This window comes from Mytilus trossulus, chromosome 14 (genome assembly GCF_036588685.1).
Source record: "Mytilus trossulus isolate FHL-02 chromosome 14, PNRI_Mtr1.1.1.hap1, whole genome shotgun sequence".
Lineage (NCBI taxonomy): Eukaryota > Metazoa > Mollusca > Bivalvia > Mytilida > Mytilidae > Mytilus > Mytilus trossulus.
In genome coordinates, this window is record NC_086386.1 from 19,442,241 (window position 1) to 19,465,111 (window position 22,871).

At 30.5% G+C, this 22,871-nt stretch overlaps 1 protein-coding gene across 6 annotated transcripts in view; it reads left to right on the forward strand.

The window, feature by feature from the left end:
* LOC134697183 (putative bifunctional UDP-N-acetylglucosamine transferase and deubiquitinase ALG13) overlaps positions 1 to 15,051 on the forward strand; it is a 47,487-nt gene extending 32,436 nt beyond the window's left edge. For 3 of the 6 annotated variants that reach the window (XM_063559273.1, XM_063559271.1, XM_063559274.1), the window contains 5 exons: positions 333 to 364; positions 1,049 to 1,148; positions 2,371 to 2,745; positions 8,739 to 8,779; positions 9,846 to 15,051. In XM_063559273.1, the coding sequence (XP_063415343.1) occupies positions 333 to 364; positions 1,049 to 1,148; positions 2,371 to 2,745; positions 8,739 to 8,779; positions 9,846 to 10,733 (1,436 nt within the window). In that variant the 3' untranslated portion in view covers positions 10,734 to 15,051. The remainder of the gene's footprint in view (positions 1 to 332; positions 365 to 1,048; positions 1,149 to 2,370; positions 2,746 to 8,738; positions 8,780 to 9,845) is intronic. The other 3 variants (XM_063559275.1, XM_063559276.1, XM_063559277.1) reach the window with 3 other exon arrangements.
* Positions 15,052 to 22,871: the final 7,820 nt, after the last annotated feature.

A 22,871-nucleotide genomic window follows, 5' to 3' on the forward strand; every position in this document is an offset into this window, starting at 1 on the left:
TGTTATATGTAAACTATTATTTTATCATTGAAATTATATAAAATTAATTTCTAACAATTTTTTCCCCCAATTAAATTGCAGTTTGATAAAAAAAAATTGTACATTCTGATTTCAATCTGTAATGTTTTGTCCTTATGAATGATTATATTTCATTATTGTTATTTTTTGTTTTGAAAGCTTGTCAATTATAACTTATCACTGTTTGTATTTTAACAATTTGAAAAACTTCTATTGTGATGACTTCCCTTGAAACTACAATAGCCAGTGTGCATTTGATTGATAAAATAAAGATGAAAAGCAAAACAATTTATTTTATCTCATTTTTTTTGTAGGATCTATTATTAAACATTGGCAAAAAAGGCGGGTAAGTGTACATTACTTAAATTTTCTTTTAACTTTTTAATTATCAAAATGAATATAAATGACTTTTAGGTTTTCTGGTATACACATGCATGCTTTTGATATTATAATTTTGAAACGTATCTATCAACATATTACCAAAATTGGATTTCAGAATTTCTATACTTTTGCTCTAATTTTGTATTAAAGAGCAGGACTGATTGATTTATGTAAATATAGAGATAGAATTTTATACAAACTTAAATTTTTCATTTATTTCTATATCCCATGTTATAGTAAGCAGAAGTGAACATATTTGTACTGTTGATTTTTCGTTTTCTATCTGTATGTAGGGGATCTCTTTGGGGGGTTCCCATCTCGGATCCTGTTTACTGTTTTGTCAGATTTCTATATCCATTTACACTATGTTTGTTAGCAATTCTCATTTTTTTTTGTCAATTCCCAGGTCCCACTAGACCTCATTTCCCATTTTCAGGACACAATAATTTATAACTTTCACTTGTAATGCTTACATAAAATCGGCAATCCCACATCATGCTTGGACCCCAATAAGACCCACTATATACATTTTTGATGTCTGTGTGTATTGATGTAGCTCCTTTATATAAGCCTATATTTTATTTCATTGCATGCATGTTTTGATAGCCTTAGTTTTGTTGTTATGGATGGGTTTTATGTTTTATTGCAGATGAAAGCAATGACTGTTGAACAGAACCTCCCCCCTCGCATGACTCAGCCTGCAGCTCTCCCTCCTCCTCTTCCTCTTTCTAATGTGGTACAGAATGACAGTAAGTAGGATTGTGGTGTAGCTACTTATAAAAAGGGGGTGTGGCTGTTAGTGGAAAGTTGGACGGCAGGTAATAAAAAGGGGGCATGGCAGTTTATTACAAGGGGTCAGGCTGTTGATGGGAAGGTGGGATAGTAGTTATTTCAAAGGGACATGGGAGTTTATTTGAATGGGTGTGTGTCTATTATTGGAAAGTTTGACAGCAGTTAATAAAAAGGGGGCATGGTAGTTTATTAAAAGGGGGCCAGGCTGTTGATGGGAATGTGGGATAGTAGTTATTTCAAAGGGACATGGGTGTGTGTCTATTATTGGAAAGTTTGACAGCAGTTAATAAAAAGGGAGTCAAGCTGTTGATCAGAAGGTGTGATAGTAGTTATTTCAAAGGAACATGGGAGTTTATTTGAATGGGTGGTGTGTCTATTATTGGAAAGTTTGACAGCAGTGAATCAAATTAGGCATGGCATTTTATAGAGAAAAGGGGTGGGGAATGTGAAACAGATAGACCATTAAATAAGAAGGGGCATAGCAGTTTATAGAAAGAAGGGTTTTTTATTTTTTGGAAAGGGAATATAGAAGTCACTAAAAAAGGGCATTGTTGTTAATAGAGATAGGATGGTCTGTAATTGGAAGGCATAATATCAGTTAAATGAAATAAGCGGACTTTCTACAAGAATGAAGTAGTATGTGGTTAGTTGGACTGGTGAATTGGAATATGGTAGTAAATGAAGTTCTTTGAAAGTGAGAAATAGCAGTATTATGACTAACATGAATATGTCAGAAAACTGTTGGATCAAAGCAATAAATTAGTTTGGGTAATATAGACAATTTGTTTGAGAATTTACTTTGGTTTCCAGAACAAAAGTTTTACAGCAAAACTAGGTTTAAGCTTTTGGTTGAATTCTATTCAAATTCTTTTGACAATTCTACTAGTATCTACAAGTTGGTGGTAAGAAAATATTGTGATTAAGTACTAGTTATACAGTAAACTACCTGTCAGTACATAACTTAAGAAAGGTATTAGGGTTTTAATTGTTTTTTGAAATGAGTCCCCATTTTGTAGTTTATCATACCTTACACGCTATAGTAAATGTTTCCTATGTTAATTTCTCATTTCGGTTATGGGTAATGTCCTTTAACAGTTGCATGTTGTTTCCTCTACTATTTGAAGATTCAGTGAAAATTAAGTAAACATTTCCCGTATAATATGACATGATGCTTTTCAGAACCAGCAGTACCAGTATCTAATATGCCACCCCCACCACCAGTTACGATGGCTGTCCCAATGCAGCCCCCACCAGTCTTCCATCAACCTCCACTTATGGCATACGGTGGCCCTATGATGGACCAACCACCACATCCACATATGAATGTACCTGTGGCATGTCTTGGTATGGATGGCCAGCCACCACCGATGCCACCTCATATGATGAATGGTGGTGCTATGGTTGCCTATAATGGTGAGAACGGCATGATGGGACAAGAAAGTATGACAAATCCAGTTGTTTATGTTCCATTCATGGAAACAATTATGCCTACAGAAGTTAATGTGGATTATCCCCCTTCTGAAGATTCCAGGGGACTGGATCTCCCTCTTAATGGTAGGTATTTTATGAAGAGTGACAATACTAATAAATGATAATAGAACATTGCTGAATCTCTGTTTGGTTTAGAACAAACTAGGTACTATGGATTAATTTATTTTCATGGGTACCAATTTTATATGAATTTGGTTAAATATACTTACCATGAAATTACATTTATATTATATAGAATATGTTTGCTTTCACAACATGTTCTCATCGCAATTAACTAGGTGATTAAAAATTACATCCATGAGATGTACTCACCTACGTCATAGTTCACCTGTGTAACATACACTAGCTTTAGTTTTAATTTTTGCGTTCAAGAGAACGCATGTTTCTCGTCGGCAAGGATTCTTAACAGTTTACTGTTGAAAATCCTTATGTTTTATAAAAGACATTATTTGTTTTCGGAATATCGGTATACGATTGATTTAATGTGAATCAGAATACAGCACTTCTGCCAAGATTCTGCTATGCACGTTTTCGTCATTTTTACAGCTTACGAGTCTGGAAATACGACGACATAGAAAATGACCTTTGTTTAGCCGCCATTTTCAAACATTAAATCGGGTCCGAGGAAAGGCAGAATTTATCTGTCAAAATCGGACATGTTACGTGAGTACTACGTTTTAAAAAAAAAAAAAAATATATTTTTAAACGGATGTTTATTTCTTTTTTCAAGCTCAGCTGACCGGATTTTTCACTGCATTAGAGCAATGCTACGAAACGGGTCGAGTGTAAAGTTTGGATAAAGTCGATTGTTTACAATTTGCAATCTGTACACGAGACTGTGTAAACACATCACTATATTAAAATCAGAATAGGTATTTTGACCAGATCTGATTGTTTTTCATGTGGAAAACGTCCGTATGGGAGCGTATACCACTTTTGTCACTTGTTTACAATTTGCAGTCTGTTACGTGTACACCTGGTACACGAGACTGTGTAAACACATAACTATTGAATCAGAAGAGGTATTTTGACCAGATCTGATTATTTTAATGTGGATAACGTCCGTATGGGAGCGTATACCACTATTGTGACTAGAACCTTAATTGGTTCAATAAATTTCAATCAGAAAAGGGAATCTGCCCATTTCTGATTGTTTTATTTGGAAAACGTTTCATACAGAGAGCGTAGACCAACAGTGGTAATGTTTTAACAGTTGATAAATACATCACAATCAGAATAGGGATTTTGCCCACAACTGATGATGTTTATTTGGTTAACCTTCCATTCAGGGAACATAAACCATATTTATTGAAAATAAAACGTGCTCAATGGATCACTATAGAATTGAAATAGAATAGGGATTTTGCCCAAGTCTATTTGATTAATGTTGACATGTTTCATACAGGAAACATAGGAACTAGAACAACATGCATGATTTAGAATCTGTAAGTTGATTTCATTCTAATAAAATACAGATTTGATATCTTACATAAAATTAAATCATAACTATTTATTAATTGCACATTGATATTTATTGAGCATAGAATTGCACGTGGATGATTGTTGCAAATAAAATAAATTAGAATCAGACTAGTGAATTTAAGTACAAGTCTATCTGATTTTTCTAGACATCCTTCCACCCAGGGAAAATTATGTCTACTTTTTATTATATTTTAAAACAACACAAGCATAGCTAATATATGGTTGCACATTGTTTTTGTGATGAACCAACAGTTAAGTCAATTGACATATTTGCTCATATTGATAATATATTGAACAAGTGTCGGGAAATAGTCAAGACAGATATTAAAGACACTAAAATAATACATTGTTATCTAGTACAATACAAATGTGATTGCAGTTTAAGCATACCAATACATACTTCTTTTAAATATGTCCAGTTTAAATCAGGACAGTAATATTTTTCCAGAACAGCAAATTGCTGTAAATATTTAATTATTTTTTACTGATAAATAATTCTCCAATGCTCTAACAGACATGGAGACAGTAAGAATGGAGCACTGTTCTAAATACAGTTGATAGCTTGTGACAACTCTTTTTACTAATATTAAATTTCATGGTCAGTTTACTTATGACAAGAACAACATGAATATTATAAGTATGAACTGCTATAACCAATTGTTTGTTTTTGTCGGCAGTAAGGAAACAAAGGCTTTTATATTTTTTTATGTAAACATTAGATTGTCTATTGAATAAAGAGTTTAGGGGATGCCATGATGCATTTCACAAAGACTCATTCAAGGTAATGGCTTATATATTGATTACATAATTCAGAGTGTACATTGCCAATGCATATAATATAATATGTACTAATTCTGTTTTGTTTTGAGTACACAAAAAAGAGGTGATAACATAAGACTTAAGAGAATATCTTATCCTCACTATATGGGAATCACTGTCAAATTATACATATATGTATCTTCCAATCATGAAAGCAAAAGGAGTTTGGATGCTCTTTTAAAGATAGAAAATTATGCCTAATAATTTACATCTTAAGTTTTTTTAAGCAATGCCAACAGATGGGCAAGTTTCTGCTATAAGGATTCATTCATTGGGTCTGTTTTATTCTTAATGTGAGATTGGTAGAACCCAACAGTTTATGCAATGGCTACACATTGTTTTTCCTAGAGTTAAATATTGATTCAGAATTCTGAAGTATAGAGGACTCAAATATGCTGATTTATAGAAACAAGATTATCATTAATAAATTAGATCTTGTAAAAAAAAAAAAAAAATAAAAAAAAAAAAAAATAAGTAAAATATTGGTAAATAAATAAATAAGATTTAAGCATTGTGGATGCCGGATTTATTTAAAATACTAGACATGATCTAGGAAATAGAAGTAGTTCTCAAGATTTGAAACTATCTATTATACAGCTCTTTATATAAATTTTTTATTTAGTCAGTCTTTACGTCAGATGCAGAAAAAAAAAAGAAAAAAAAGAAGAGGTTATTTTTGGAGTAACACATGATGTACCAATATAAACATATAATATATATACTTTTCAATTGGTTCTCAAATTTTAGCACCATTGTAGAAGCAGTTAATCTAACAGCAAAATGTAGGAAAAGCAATTTATTCAAAAGACTGATTAATAGTTAGCAAATAGCTTTCAATTGTCTAAGAATAGTACATGGAAGTAAAATATAGTATGATAATTCCATGATTATATCAAATCAAATACGAGACATTTTCTTAATATTATACCTAAATATTAAAATGTCACTGTTTATTTTTGCTCATTATATGCATAAAGTTAAAAAAATCTAGTCTGGTCAAAGTCAAATTGTGTATAATCTACATGCTGGAAGGTTTTCCGAATGCATGTGATTTTAATTTCGGAATTGATGGTAATTATTCATTTTTCAATTTCCATATTACCAGCCAGAATAATATAAATATAAAGCATAGAGTTAGTATCTAATGCAAGAATATGCTACACAAAATTAAAATGTGTTTATTTTAAACAATTACTTTGAATTTTGATTCAATATTGTTTTGAAAGATGTGATTATTTAAATCACATTAATTTTGTTTTTTCCAAATCTGGGGACAAATGCAAAATTCTTCTGAGTGACTAAGTTAACCAAATGGCTGGGTTGAAGTCACAAAATACTACAAAAAGTTGTTTGGTTTATATATATTGAATCATATCAGAATGTATAGGATTCAGATGAGGTGAACCAAGACAGAAATAAAATGAGCATTTTTGATAGTGAAACCATTTCTGAAATAACTAAGAACACTTAGGATACTGCAAGTTAGTACAAGTGTTTTCCATTTTGTCAAACAAGTGTTTTTCTTTAAATACAACTATAGAACTATATTTGACAAGTTGCATTTAAGTATTTCTGATAGCGAAATAATTTCTGAAATTAATATAAACAATTGTCAAGAGCAACATACAAGAGTTGTTCATTACATGTATGTCAAATTTTTGTTTCTTTAAATTTGGAACTGTGTACATGGCAAGATATTCTAGAAAGTTAACCGCTGTGAAATGTTAATTAGAAATATCAAAACATTTTATTTTAGACAGATTTTTCATAGCTGGAGAAAATCATCTGTTAGCATTCTTTTTGGATTTATAAGGACAACAATCATGGCTTTAATTCAGCTCAACATCCAAATGTTCTGTGGAAGCAGTATATCAATGGAAACATGTATACTGAAACTTTTCCACTGATTTGTCCATTTCTGTATTTTTACACTTGAGTAGTCCAATACAAAACAAAAATATTGTTCATGGTTGAAATGGTAGACATTGTATTCAAAGGTTCTACCACTCATAGAAATTTTATCAGATTTTTAAAATTTAGTCAGTTTAGAGAATTGTCATTATACAATAGTACAAGACTTCTCTTGAAGAAAATATTTTATTCTTAATCTATAAAATATTAAAAGTAGTATATCTAGCAGAGAAGCAAATTCTCAGGGACTATAACTTTAAAAAAGTTTAAAGATTAATCCAGATTTAGCATAATCATGAAACAACTTTGATTTGAGTCTTTAATAAACTTTGATTGTATTAAGGACACCTATTTACAAAGTATATTTTTTAATTGATTATAATTCTTTAATTAAGTAGAAAAGAATTTATTTCGAAAGATATGATATTGAACAGGTTATCAAAAGACGACAGCAATCATATATTATCTGTTATTATATTAATATAGACAGAGACATATAAATTGAATTATATGTCTTTGATATAGAGAAAACAATGGAAAGTTAAAGAAAGGTAATAATGTTTCCAAATAAACTTAAGTTTCAAAGTTGAAAGTAAATGAAATTAAGGTTAGATTAGTTCTTGTCGATTTGTACAAGCAACAAGAACAACCTATTCAGAAACAAATGCTTATTTACTGTTGCATAAATATTACAACACATTTAGCTCATAATGAAGGAGCTTTAATATAATTATTTCTATACTGACCTGCAGATTATTTATTCATCAGATATAGAAAGATGGGGTATATATATATACATGTGAGTGCCATTGAGACAACTCTACATCAAGTCTATTAATTTTGCATACTTGTATTTATACAATCTGCAAAGTTTGCCATTGATACATATAGTTATGCTTGATACATATAGTTATGCTTGATACATATAGTTATGCTTGATACATATAGTTATGCTTGATACATATAGTTATGCAGCATAGCTTCATTGTATAATAAATTCAGTAATTTCGGTTTTTACTAATATCCGTATTTACAAAAATTAAATGGAGTTACATTTTAAAAAATTTCACATTATTTTTTCTATGTTGAAATTGTATGTGTGTGAGAGAATTTATCCTCCACCAAATGAAATACTGCTTGTTAATCAGTAAATATTCTATATAATATAAATGTAATTTCATGGTAAGTATATTTAACCAAATTCATATAAAATGGTAATTTTTGAAATCTCAAGAAGAGATTTTATATGAATTTATAGGGTTAAATATACTTACCACAATCCACCACCACCCCTGGAATAAATTCAGTTTTTTGTTCACTTAATTGAAATTATTCAATTAAAAGACAAATTAAAACTAAAGCTAGTGTATGTTACACAGGTGAACTATGACGTAGGTGAGTACATCTCATGGATGTAATTTTTAATCACCTAGTTAATTGCGATGAGAACATGTTGTGAAAGCAAACATATTCTATATAATATAAATGTAATTTCATGGTAAGTATATTTAACCCTATAAATTCATATAAAATCTCTTCTTGAGATTTCAAAAATTACCATTTTCATCGAATAACACTTGCAAGTTCATGGAATTTCATTTTTATGGTTATGTTGATTGCATTAAAGCCTTTAGAAATTTTGTCCTTTGTTGAACATTTAATTTCATTGTTCACCTATGCCATGAAATCAACCAAAAATTGGTTCTGTCCGTGACTTTATCATATTCAACACTTTTTAACTGCTTATAAAGAAAGATTACAGTATAAAACTTGCCTCTATTGTCACTTCCTAACAAATGAACACTTTAAATAAGTAATTTATAGAATTCTGTTTTCTTTTTCAGATATCAACACACTAAGATTCTTCTTTAACCTTGGTGTCAGTGTAAGTATTCATTTTTCTCACAAACGTAAGAAATTCTATTGGCAAATATATTGTAGTAGCTTTACATGATAGAAATGTGGTGTGATGGCATAAGCCTTTTATTCATAGGATCATACCCGATTGATTATGTGTCTAATAACAAAGATTAATAATAGCAATGGTTTATGAATATGTGCAAGCCATGAGATATTTACACATTTCACAATGGGTAGATGGTAAAGTTAAACTAAAAGTGAAACTTATCTGATTGTGATTGTTTCAATGGAATAAATTACAAACTTTTCTGACAATGAAAAACATTTTGGGACAATTCAGTTGTAGCTGACTTAGTACTTAAATAGAGAGCAAGTTTAGAATTTGAAAACATGTGAATTGTTGCAGTGGCAATCATGCCACATCTTGCGACTTTTATACCTAGGCTACTCTGAATGTTAAAAAAAACACTAGTACAATTATTTAGTAGTACACAGTAGTATACATTGTTTTCATACAGTTGAAATGAGAACTTAAACAAAATGCAGAGTATTTTTGCTCTAAATTGTTAAATTATTGACTTCTAAATATATCTATACAGTGGCGGATGCAGGAATTTTCGAAAGGGGGGGTGCAGGGGGGGGGGGTGCAAAATTATCCCGATTCAAATGCATTGATCGGCCAAAATAAAGGGGGGGTGCGGACCCCCGGAACCCCCCCTCTGGATCCGCCACTGCTATATATATGACATGTGTAAGGGAATATAAATGTGAAACAACCAACCAACCAAAACCAGTTCAACAATGAACTGTTGTCTATATAATGCCATGCTCAAACTATAAAAGTTTTGTTTGTTATAGCTATTACTAGAAAAATAAACACTTCTTTTTATTGGATGATTTAAGATTTCAATAATCAAATGAGTATACTGAATGTGCATGAAATATTTGCCACTGGACATTAAGTAACAACAATCAATCAATCTTAGAAAATATTTCGATCAATTGTGATGGATTAATTACAGAGTTGAAAGGTCAAATGCAATGTATAATCAAATGAGAAGTATTAATTATAGAAGTGTTTTTCATTTCAGCATTACAGAACTGTTAGTCTTCTGAGTCACTCCATGGCTGCTAGTCACAATGGAATCACACAGGGTCAGTCTCCGATAGTTTTATGTCAGTCTGCCCCGGTAACAAAATATAAAACTAGTCCTAGTAATGGAGTTGATTATGCTCCCGTCTTTTCAACTTTCATACAACCAACGACACATAGTCCTGACAATGGTAATGAAAATGATGATAGAAGTAGTAACATATCGAATGATAGCGGGTGTGAGGCAAACAAGAATGATAGTGAACAAGATAATGTCAAAAACAACGAGGGTAGCATGAGTGAGAGAAATGGTAATAGTTCAGATATGTCAATATCTGATTCTGTCAACACTCCTCCTCCGGAGATAGATACATCGTCAGATCATGGTTATAAGACTGTTAAACGTAGAAAATATTTTATGTATAAAAATCTGAAACTTATCAAGCCTATCAAAGAAATACCAAACAAATATCTTGATTTGTTGAAATATTTAAGTCTTGAAAAATCAAGGTGTGAAGGTGAACCAATCATTTTGGCACCCCAGAATATACCTCAACCTGTTAATGTTGGGAACATGGCACACAATCAGATGCCTCTGTCACAGTGTAATTCATGTAATGTCAACTTGAACCCCACGGCACAAAGTTTTGTTCCAGGGAAAGTTCCAAGTGGCATGGTAATATCAAATTTACCAAATAGTTGTAGTAGTCAAGGCAACAATAGTACAATTAACAGTAAGAATAGCATGCCACCACCCTCTTCTCCTTCTGTGCACAATGCATGTTCTAGTCATACTCGCCTGCCTAATATGCCTAAACCATATGTATCGCCACATAACATTAGCTTTTCACATTTTCATACCATTCCCTTTCCAGCAGGTCAATGAAGATCACCAAGATTTAATGTTAGAAGCGTCAATCACACAGGTGCTGGGTCTCCGCCTCATTTTCAGATGTTGGTGACGGAAGAATAAAAGAAAATGACATTTTGTATTTTGGTGCTTGACAAATGTTCATGCATTAACAAACATTCATCAAAATCAGAAATCCAAATAACAAATGAACTTATTCTAGTCATATGAATGTTTACTTCTCAGACAATTGTTGCCATGGTGATGGGTTTTTGTTCTTTGGTTGTGGATGTAAACTTTTTCTATATATATGTAATATCTGCACATATGTTTCTTCTATGAATACTAAATTATCATACAGCAGACTTTGTAATTTAAATGTTGATGGATTCAATAATCAAATATCAGAAATGAGGGGACCATTCTTTGGTAGAGAAACTTGTTAAAACATTTCACTAAAGTGCCTTAAAATTTAATCAGATCATTTCATCAGATCTTTAGAAACAGCTGGTGAGTTAAATGATAAAAGAAAAATTTGAAATTGGGTGTCACCTTTTTAAAGGGGGATTAGTAAAGAAATAACCAATTTTAGAATTTTTTCCATTAAAAAAACCTTTTTGTTTCAGATGCTCTTCAATTTCTATTGAGATTTCCACAACAAAATCTGAGTTCAGAAAAGTCTGATATGGGGCACTAATTAATGATTTATAATTGAACTGTCTGCTGTAACATAATGTATATAACTTTCACTGTTTGTATCACTGGACTATGTTGCATATCATTTACAATTGGCAGCAATATTATAACTTTTTTGTACTTTAAATACTTAGTTTTATAACAATCAACATTAGATATGCACATTTGAATGGAAAATTTAATTTTAAAAGCCAAATAGTTACCTTTTAACAACAAATGACTTTCAAAAACAAATGTTTTCATCAATTAAAAGTCCTATAGTAAATGTTCATAAGAGTCACAGTGCTTGTTTGTAATACACCATACTCTCAAGTCCTGTTTGATCATAAATTTTTGTGATTTATAAGGATAACTCAAATTTATTAGCAGTAGAAACATTGACCGGTTTGATTTTAAAATTTCACCCTTTTTTTTTTTATCATTTAGAAAGTATACAGTTAAGAATATCACTTTTTTTGTCAACACAAAATGTTGATTCCTAAAAAGTTAGTTGTCCTTGTTACATTGCTGTCATTTTATATTTATTGCTTCTTACATCCTACTCTAACCCTACCGTATATCATGCTCGCATTATTATTTTAAACATTAATTCATACTCATATATTTTCATACTAAAAACAGGTACATTTTTGCCTTTCTGCTTGGTTATAGGTAAAACTGGAGAAAATGTAATTTCTCAATTTTTTAAACACATTTGAATTTCAGATACATTTTTGCCTTTCTGCTTGTTTGCAGGTAAAACTTGAGAAAATGCTATTTCTTAATTTGTTTTTAAAAAGACGTGTTTCAGTTTTCATTTATCTTTTAAGAGGTTTAGCCCTTTTAAATTACATATATGCCATTTATAAATTTTACAGACATTTTACAAAACTTACGAATTTAATCAGCTAATATTATACCAGATTTTACTGATATGATATCAATTGTATTTTATCAGCATTGAGCATAATAATATCATGAAAACCACAGTTTTAGTTTGTCTAGGAAGTTTTATATTAGTGCTACAGTGTTAATTTCATGTAAATATATGTATGAAGTGTGTATAGTTGTTGAAGTGTGAAAGTTAAAGATATTAAGTTTGATTTATCATACAAAATGTATACTGAGACATTCCCTTATCATTCAAAATGTATACTGAGACATTCCAATATTAAATGTGTCGAGTTAGAAATGTCTAAATTCATAGAACGTTTGGTTTTACAAAGTGTTCAAAATACCTTTACTTTCTTATATTTAAGCAAGGTGATATGAATAAGATTCCAACAGATTTTGTTTTTATTAAACTGGTTTTCTAAAAGCACAGGTTATATTGCAGGAGATTATTGACTTAATCTTCTGCTATATTCTGCGTGTTTTTGCGTATGAAATAACTGTTACTATTTGTGTTGGCATTTTTTGTGTAAAGCAGTTTAAAAATAGTAAAAAGTGGTGATTCAAAAAAAAAAATAATTCAACTCTTACCACAGAAGAAGCAATCGAAAATATATGCCAAAATTTTTTTGAGATAAACTTACATTTTAGTTATAGATAAGTCATAGAAATATTCAGTATTTTTACAGTCATTAAAATATTTAGTATTTTCATGAAACAGTTAGAAGAGACATTTTCATGTTGTAATCTTATTTGACATCTGAATGTGATTTTTGTCTTTTTTTATGATGACAGTTTTAGAAGCAAGAGTTATCTTTCAAATACCAACAATTATTTAAAGTTTGTGATTATGTAATCTTAACAAAGTTAAATCTCTATTTTTTTTTAGATTGTTAGCTTTACTAAAAGATTTAACTGTTAAGGTGGTACCTAACAATGCACGGAGATAACTCTGTAAAGTCAGCCAAACGTTTTAATTACATTGTGTTGTAAAAGAAATATTAAGCTTTTCAATGATCAAAATTGGTGGTTGCCAAAAGTTATTTAACCAGTGTAATTTTTGTAACAAAACGGTTGGTTCAAAATTTTTATATTTTTGTTAAATTGTCAAAGTAAATACTTTTGACAAAATTTTATGAAAATTAAACGAGCCAAATTAATTTCAGTGAAAGTGTCGGGTACCACCTTAAGCAAAACATAAGTTTATTTTGATGAAATAGTAATTTAAAAGTGTTCAGCACTGGATAAATGGCATCAAACACAAATCTTGTATTTCTTTAGTTCTTGATGTTTTCATTTGACAACACAGAAAATTAATGTTATAAATCTTGTGTATACCAACTTCAAATATAATATACATAAGTGTTCTAAGAACACATATCTCCTTATTTTTATAGTCTTCTGTTCTGAAAAGATTGAGATTTGATTCAGAATTAAAATATCTGATGTATGTAAGTGTAATATATGTGTAAAGAAATCTTTTTTTCTAGTAGATTTAGAAAGTTAATAGTTTACCTCACTCTTAGGCATACAATTTTTGCTCATGTGGATTAAGTGAAACAAAACAATGTTTTGTATATTGTGAATGGACTTTATTTTATATGTTAATTTCATACGTAAATTCTGTGAGAATGTAGATAGAATAAAAAGAATATTTTAAATTTATAAAAACCTCTTGATATTATTATAATTAAAACAAATAAAGATAAAATACAAGTCATTTGATAATCTATTGATGAGTTCCATTAACTGTAAAAGATTATAAATACTATTCTGATGCAAGAAATACTAAATTCAAGTCCAGGTGAAAGAAATAGATATTTTGGGGTGTAAGAAATGGTTTTGTTGTATGTGAAAGAAATATTTATTTTGATGTGTAAGAAATGGTTCTGATTAAGTAAAAGAAATAGTTCTGTTTGGGTGTAAGAAATATTTATATTGAAGTGTAAGAAATTGTTCTGTTGAAGCGAAAGAAAGTTTTGTTCAGAAGAAAGAAATTGTTTTGTTTAGGTGAAAGAAATGAATGATTTTTTGAGTAATTGTCTCATTAAATGCATGTGAGCAAAAATTGCATGTTATTGTTTTGTGATAATACAATAATTCTATTAGATAGTGAATCTAGGATTTAACTCTTTTAGATACATTTAGATACATTAAATTCAAAGCATTTGCTGAATCTTTCCAAAATGATTTGCTAGACAATCAAGTTTTAAAGAAAATGAATTTTCAATAAACAAAAGCAAGTTTATGTCAATGAGATTGCATTTCAAAAAAAGGCTCCTAGTCTTTAAGGATACCCTTTATCAAAGATACATTGTAAGGACTTTCAAAAACTCCGCTTTGTAAAATGATTTGTTGACACAAATAATTTTTTCAATTAAACAGTTGTGTACTTACTGATAAATTAATTGTTAAATTATGAATAAAATTGTTGGTCTTGAATGTCTATATAAAAGTGGACAAAAAGAAATGAAAAGTCTTTATTTTCAACACGATTAATCAAATTATAATCAAACTTACAAGACGCCTAAACAATCTGTGATAGCACCTTGATTAAATGAAAACCATAGCAGTGTTAAAAAGAGTTAAATCCTAGACAATTTATATACAAAGTGTACTATATTTATACAACTTTCGCCATTCCTGCAATGAAGAAGATGATTGTTTATATTATGATTCCTAATGATCTGTTTGTTAGAGTTATTATTGTCATGTCGACATACATGTTTTAATCATTTTGAATCATTTAATTTTTTATTCCATTTAACATCAATAAAACATTCATTATAATTGTGTCTTTATCATGCTCCTTTATCATGCTCCTTCTAGACATTATGTTTTCCTGTCTGTCCATCTGTCCTACTTCAGGTTGAAGTTTTTGTTGAGAAAAGAGGTATTTGGAGAATATTGAGCTAGCAACCCAACAACAAAGATTACCCCCAAAAACAACCTTCCGGCCTTCAACAACAGACAAGTCACAGGTGTCTTTTATTGCATGTTGTAGTAGTATGGAAGAGTTGTAGGGCGTTGATCATGCATACCTGCCAAGTTTTAAAACTGCCCATGGGGGTTTTGCGTGCAAGATGGCTGTCATACACTTAAACAAAATTGAAGGGGGCCTTCAAATACCGTGTTATGTTGGTTTTTTTGGCTTTTTCATACTTTTATACATGTAAGTCTTAATTCATTGTTAAATTGATTGTTTTGTTAAAATTTTGTACATAACTGCTCTTTAAAAATTTCAATTTGGGAGCCTCCATGGGAGAAATCCCCCGCAAATAGTGACAGTTGGCAGGTATGGCGTTGATTGACATTTATGTAATAGAAACTGTTCAAATTGAGAGAACTGACCAAACTTGCTCTAGGGTATCCACAGTCAAATCATAAATGATAGTAGTGCTAGTTCAAAAAGAAGTCTGTCTTATAATTTAAAAATAAGGTGATGTGGTTATATTGCAAATGAGAGGAGTAGTATCAATAAAGACCAAGGAACAAAGATATGAATAAACACAGGTGACCATAAGTACTTCAACAAAATGCAAAGTATGTATTACAAGCAGCGAACAGCCTCCCTGGATGACAAAATGTGAAAAAGAAAACCATTGGCCTGATTTACCAGTATACAAAAATGAACCAAAAAACAACCTTGTGTAGCAAACACCAATCTATAAGGATTCAGGCTCCTGTCTTGGGACATGCATGTTAGGGTTTTAATAATTTGTATACACTCAACTCTTCTCATATTAAACTGGCACATATGCATAGCATTAGACCTTAAAAGTGAAATAACAGAAATAATGAACTCTTTGGAAAATTCAAAACAGAAAGTCCTTGCAACAAATGACAAAATCAAAAGCTCAAACACATGGAACCAATGGTTAACGACAGTCATATTCCTGACTTGGTACAGGCATTGAAAAAGGTGGATCAAACTATGTTTAGTAGCTATCTAAACCTCTCATTTGTATGACAGTCACTTAAAATTCCATTATGTTGACAATACTGTTTGCAAATCAAATCGACATTATAGGTAAAAATGTCAACTAGAGTGCACACGCTGAAATGTCTCGCCTTCTTTACTACAATCCATGATTGATATTATGTTGATTGTCTCACATTGAAATTTTACTACAACTATCACATAAAATGAACATGATCAAAGAAAATGAGGTCACAGTCATGTAAACCAAAGGATAAATATATGTACACCTTACAATCAGCCTATACACTAAATATAATTGACCTATTGGATATAGTTTTCAAGAAACAGACTTGACCAAGAAAATTAAACATGACCAATCAACTATCATAGTCTCTGAAAATGAGGTCAAGGTCAGATGAACCATACTAGGCAGACAAGTACAGCTTGCAATCCTTCCAAACAACACATATAGTTGATATATTGCTTATAGTTTAGGAAAAAGACCAAAACACAAAAACCTACTACTGAGCAATAAACTGAAAATGAGGTCAAGGTCAAATAAATAATGGAAGACTGACATATACATCATACACCAAATATAGTTGACCTATTGCATATAGTATTAGAAAAAAAGACCCAAAACTTTACTTTGACCACTGAACCATGAAAATGAGATCAAGGTCAGATGACAGCTGCTAGTTGGACATGTACACATCACAATCATTGCATACAACAAATATAGTAGACCTATTGCATACAGTATAGAAAATCAGACTAAAACACAGAAACTTAAAAAACTATAACCAATGAACAATGAAAATGAGGTCAAGGTCAGAAGACACCTGCCCGTTGGACATTTACACCTTACAATCCTTCCATACACCCTATTACTTAAAGTATCTGAGATATGGACTTAACCACCAAAACTTGAATTTGTTCACTGATCTATGAAATGAGATGGAGGTCAGGTGAAAACTGTCTGACCAGCATAGGGACCTTGCAAGGTATGCACATACCAAATATATTTTTCCTATAACTCACCATAAGAGAGAAATAAACATTACAAAATTCTTTACTTGTTTGCCAGTTGTCCCTGACCCATGAGAATAAGGATCAGGACAATGAACATGTGACAGAAGGAAACATTGTAACATAAGGCATATATATACAAAATATAAAGCATCCAGGTGTTCCACCTTCTAAAACATAAATCTTTTAAGAAGTAAGCTAACGCTGCAGTTGTTGCCACTGTGACCACCAGATCAATATCCCTATGTTTTACTTCTTGCGACAAAAGGAGTAAGTTCGGTAAGGGCCATATTTGGCCCCAATTATAAAGTTCATAGTTACAAGACAATAAATGTTTTTAGTTGCCTTAAAGACATGTTAGAAAGTTAAACAGAACTGTGTTTGTCAAAGTTTAATTCTAACACGTTGATTTTTACATCCAAAAAAGGTCAAGATAAGGGATTTTGGTGAAATTTGACAAAATCAGCTAGATTTCAACCAAATAAAGGACCAGGAAACATAGAGCGCAGGCGTCGACAAGCTTAAGATTCAAATAAGACATGTGAAATGTCTCCACAAACATTATTTTAAAAGATCGTTGTTGTCAACGTATGCGCTCTATGTTTCCTGTCCAATAATCTATGGAAATTCACCCATTTTTATTGATTTTTACTTGAAAAATCAATATGAGTACAACTTGTGACGTCATAATGAAATGCAGAAATGTAAAATTTTCAACAAAATGGTTTATATCCTAGCTAGTCCATGTATTAGCTATAATTTATCGTGATATTGGTCGATAAATCCAAATTTGAAATTTACACTAAAAAAGGGGGCCATTTTAGGACCTTATCGAACATACTCCTTTGCAGGCTTGACAAAAATTGGGGTACAACAGTCTCTAAACGAAATTGCACAACAAATTTTAAATTGAAACCTCAAGTCTTTGAAATAAAGTTCATCTGAGTATTGAGCAGAACCTCGTAAACTTATGTTGACTAATGAACCAAGAAAATGGGGTCATGATCAGGATTGCAAGACTAACACAGTCTCCTTACAATCATTCTACACACCAAATTTATAAACATATACTAAAATTCTGTACTACCCCTACCTACATTTTGAGCCATCCTAAGAATTCAATTATAACCCCTACCATGTGTTTTTATACTGGTAACATTCCCTTTTTTTGTCTCTATGAAATGAATCCTATAAATCAAATCTGGGAACCAGTATTTAAACAAAAAAAATTATCTATGAACATTTTATATCTTCCCAAAAGAAACGTAGCTTGTGAAACAGCTGTGATTACAAAGTATTGTGCAATCATCAGATTCCGAGTTTCTCTATTTTTGGGACACCTTTACATGTTTGATTGTGATTTGCTTAAAGTCAAGTGGCATGTACTTAGTGCATATTTAGGAAAAGTAATTTGTTTGACAATCCTTTACAAATCAACCAATTGTAAAGCAAAATGAACCTGATGTTCAGTAGATGTTGTTTGTTGATGTGATTCATAAGTGTTCATTTTTGTTTCTTGTTTTTTATATAGATTAGACAGTTATTTTTCTGGTTTGAATGGTTTAACACTAGTCATTTTTGGGTCCCATTATAGATTGCTGTTTCGTCTGAGGGACAACCACCGTTTTGAAGACTGTACTTAAAACTATAATTGTTTTTCTTTTACAAATTGTGACTTGGATGGAGAGTTGTCTCATTGTCACTCATACCACATCTTCTTTAACCTACTAACTAAGTTACTATACTAGATTTTTATACCCCTAAATTGACAACACTTATACTAGATTTGTATACCCCTAAAATGACATCACTTATACTAGATTTATATTCTGCTAAATTGACAACACTTATACTAGATTTTTATACCCCTAAATTGACAACACTTATACTAGATTTGTATTCTGCTAAATTGACAACACTTCTACTAGATTTTTATACCCCTAAATTGACAACACTTATACTAGATTTTTATACCCCTAAATTGACAACACTTATACTAGATTTGTATTCTGCTAAATTGACAACACTTATACTAGATTTTTATACCCCTAAATTGACAACACTTATACTAGATTTGTATTCTGCTAAATTGACAACACTTCTACTAGATTTTTATACAGTAAATTGACAACACTTATACTAGATTTTTATACCTCTAAATTGACAACACTTAAACTAGATTTTTATACCCCTAAATTGACAACACATATACTAGATTTTTATACCACTAAATTGACAACACTTATACTAGATTTTTATACCACTAAATTGACAACACTTATACCAGATTTTTATACCACTAAATTGACAACACTTATACCAGATTTTTATATCACTAAATTGACAACACTTATACCAGATTTGTATACCACTAAATTGACAACACTTATACCAGATTTGTATACCCCTAAAATGACAACACTTATACTAGATTTGTATACCCCTAAAATGACAACACTTATACTAGATTTGTATACCCCTAAAATGACAACACTTATACTAGATTTTACACCCCTAAAATGACAACACTTATACTAGATTTTACACCCCTAAAATGACAACACTTATACTAGATTTGTATACCCCTAAAATGACAACACTTATACTAGATTTGTATACCCCTAAAATGACAACACTTATACTAGATTTGTATACCCCTAAAATGACAACACTTATACTAGATTTGTATACCCCTAAAATGACAACACTTATCTACACTTTTATACATTAAATTGACAACACTTTACTAGGTTTTTGTAACCTATGAGTATGATTTCAAGTATAAAGCTGGAAATATTACATCGCTGTATAAGAAAACATTTATGTATGAAGCAACAAACAACTGTATAATAAAAACATTTTATTTTAAAATACCAATATTTTTCTTTAATTCAAAAGTAAAATGGTCAGTATGTCCAGTGTTTATGGTGATAACATAAATTACATATCACATTTTAATAATTTGCATAAACTTAAATGACAAATGTAAGTAGACACAATAGATATAATAAAGTAACACTCCATCAACACGTCCCTGAAATCTGGTACCCATTATCCAATAATTGTATACTGTTACAGCTGATTTCCTAATGCATGTAAAGCAAGACATTGGTTGCTTTGTTTGTATTATTGTTTATACAAGCTTTGTAATTAGGATTACCATTTTTAAACAACATCTATAGGCATAGCTTAACCTGTATATATTATATTTAAATTAGATTTGAATTTATTCCTATTACAATTATACAGTATACAAACAAAGCAAGCAATTTAACCAATTTAAGCAAAAAAAAAAAAAAAAAAGCAATTTAAGTCGCGCTTTACATGCATTAGGAAATTAGCTTTAATGGAAATCTGATTTTCATATAATTTTATAGGATATATGGGTAGGAACCTGTATGTTTGCAGATTATTACTAGAACTGATACAAGTCGAAATACATAATGTTACAATAAATTGACAAACTATGTATAATGCACACCCTAATATTACATGTTATACTTTTTTAAATGAAGTTGTTTTTACCCAACTAACCCCTTTTTTCTATCTGATCTGAGTTAATGAAATAAATGAAATAATTAGTTCATGAAAATATTAGAGAGTTAAATAAACAAAATTATTTTGCTTCCTGAATTATGAAAACCTGATAAGGTTTTGATTTTTGATTCACAAAAAAAAAATGACATATCAATCAACCTAGACTTAAAAATAAACATATGATCTATATATAAATTTACAAGATGTTATTTCATACGATCAAAAACCAGCATACCCTTCAAATTTAAATATTGATTTATTTAATTCAAAATATAACAATTATCAAAAATTAGTGAGTTATCTCCCCTTTTCATAAAATGCTATTGTAAGATTTGAATTATTTATATGCAATTAACTAGAGAATAAAAAAAAACTATGTCACCAAACAAATCTAATCTTATTAAAAAGTTGTAAAAGTGATGATCCCTCAGGTTGAAGATGTCAACAAGGGATACAGTTCTATTTGAAAATTTCATAAATAAAAGAAGTTGATCAAAATTACATGGTAAATGATCATACCGACTAGTATCTAGACATGACTGGATGAGTTACATCTACAGTATAACATTTGTACTTATGAACAATTATACAAAATTAAAAGCATGGAATTTATTGCATTAATTGGTCCCACAGAAACAGATAATGTTATATCAAATGTAATATTAAATAAATTTACTGTGATTAAGTCATACTATGGGTTTCATGTTGGATTGAAAATTTGTAAAGTTTGTTGAACAGTTCTGAGAAAAATTCAAATTTAAAATATTTTGATAATCCATAAAAATTCTTTTATGAGAAACACTAACTCTCAATTGTAAAATGATTTCGGTACAGAACTGCAGATTGAATTGTTATGTGTCTGTTCAACATTAAATAAAATTTGTCTCAAATATCCGTAATAGTGGTTACCAATACTGTGGATTCAAAATTATTTGTTGGATACCAATTTCCGTGGATTTAATGGGTACAGCTGAAACACAGAATTAAATGTTTAGCAAATGTCAAATTTTCTATAGTTGTGTATGCAAACTTCCGCAAAACCAAGAAACTAAATATTCACAAAAATGTGATTTTTCCTTCATCCACGAAAATTGGTACCCCCAAAAATAAATGAATCCTCAGTAGTATGCAATTCAAGCCTAAACTCTCACATCACAAAGTTGAATAAAAGTATTTAGCAGAAGCCACAATAAGACATGAACACATTAAAAATTGTCAAAGATAGAAATGAGCAAACCTCAGTGGAATGTATAAGATGGACACTCAAAATATTTGACGAAATTAGTTTTTATTAATCTTGCTTCCTATAATGGCAAATGTACAACATTTAACTGATGATGAACAAGTTACTGTGTCTAAAATGTCTAGGTAAGTGATATATGCAATTAGTGATGGCATCATGCCGTTAGGCTTATACAGTGCTAACACCAATATCTAAACTATCTGAATTGATATGTAGTGACCTGTTTTTCAAAGAATTGGAAAACAGACAAAGCTTATAAATGAACTTATGTTACAACTCATACCTTTTGAGCTGTTGACCAACTATGAGGTTATTCTGTTAAGTTGTTTCTGACAAAAATGGGAAGAAAACATATTTCCTGGATGAATTGAGGGTCAAATGATATGATTGCAAATTAATTATATCTCACAGACACATAATTGAAAGGCTTCAACATTACTTGCTTTTTATTTATATAAAATAAGAATGATATTATCTAAAGCTAAACAAAGGAGATGTGGTATGATTGCCAATGAGACAACTAATTACCAGTACCTGATACCAAATGTATGTAAAGCTAAACAAAGGAGATGTGGTATGATTGACAATGAGACAATTATCTACTAGATGTATGTAAGGCTTTATAAAGGAGATGTGGTACAATTACCAATGAGACAACTATCTACTTGTACCAGAAACCAAATAAAATTAAGAATAGAAATAGGGGAGGTGTCAAAGAGACAACAAGCCATCCAAAGAGCAGAAAACAGCCCAAGGTCACCAATGAATCTTCAACACAACAAGAAAATCCCTCACATGGAGGTGGGCTTCAACTTCAAGTGTATGTAACATCAAAGGTCACCTGTAACTAAACGTAATCTGTTTTGACTGTAATAGC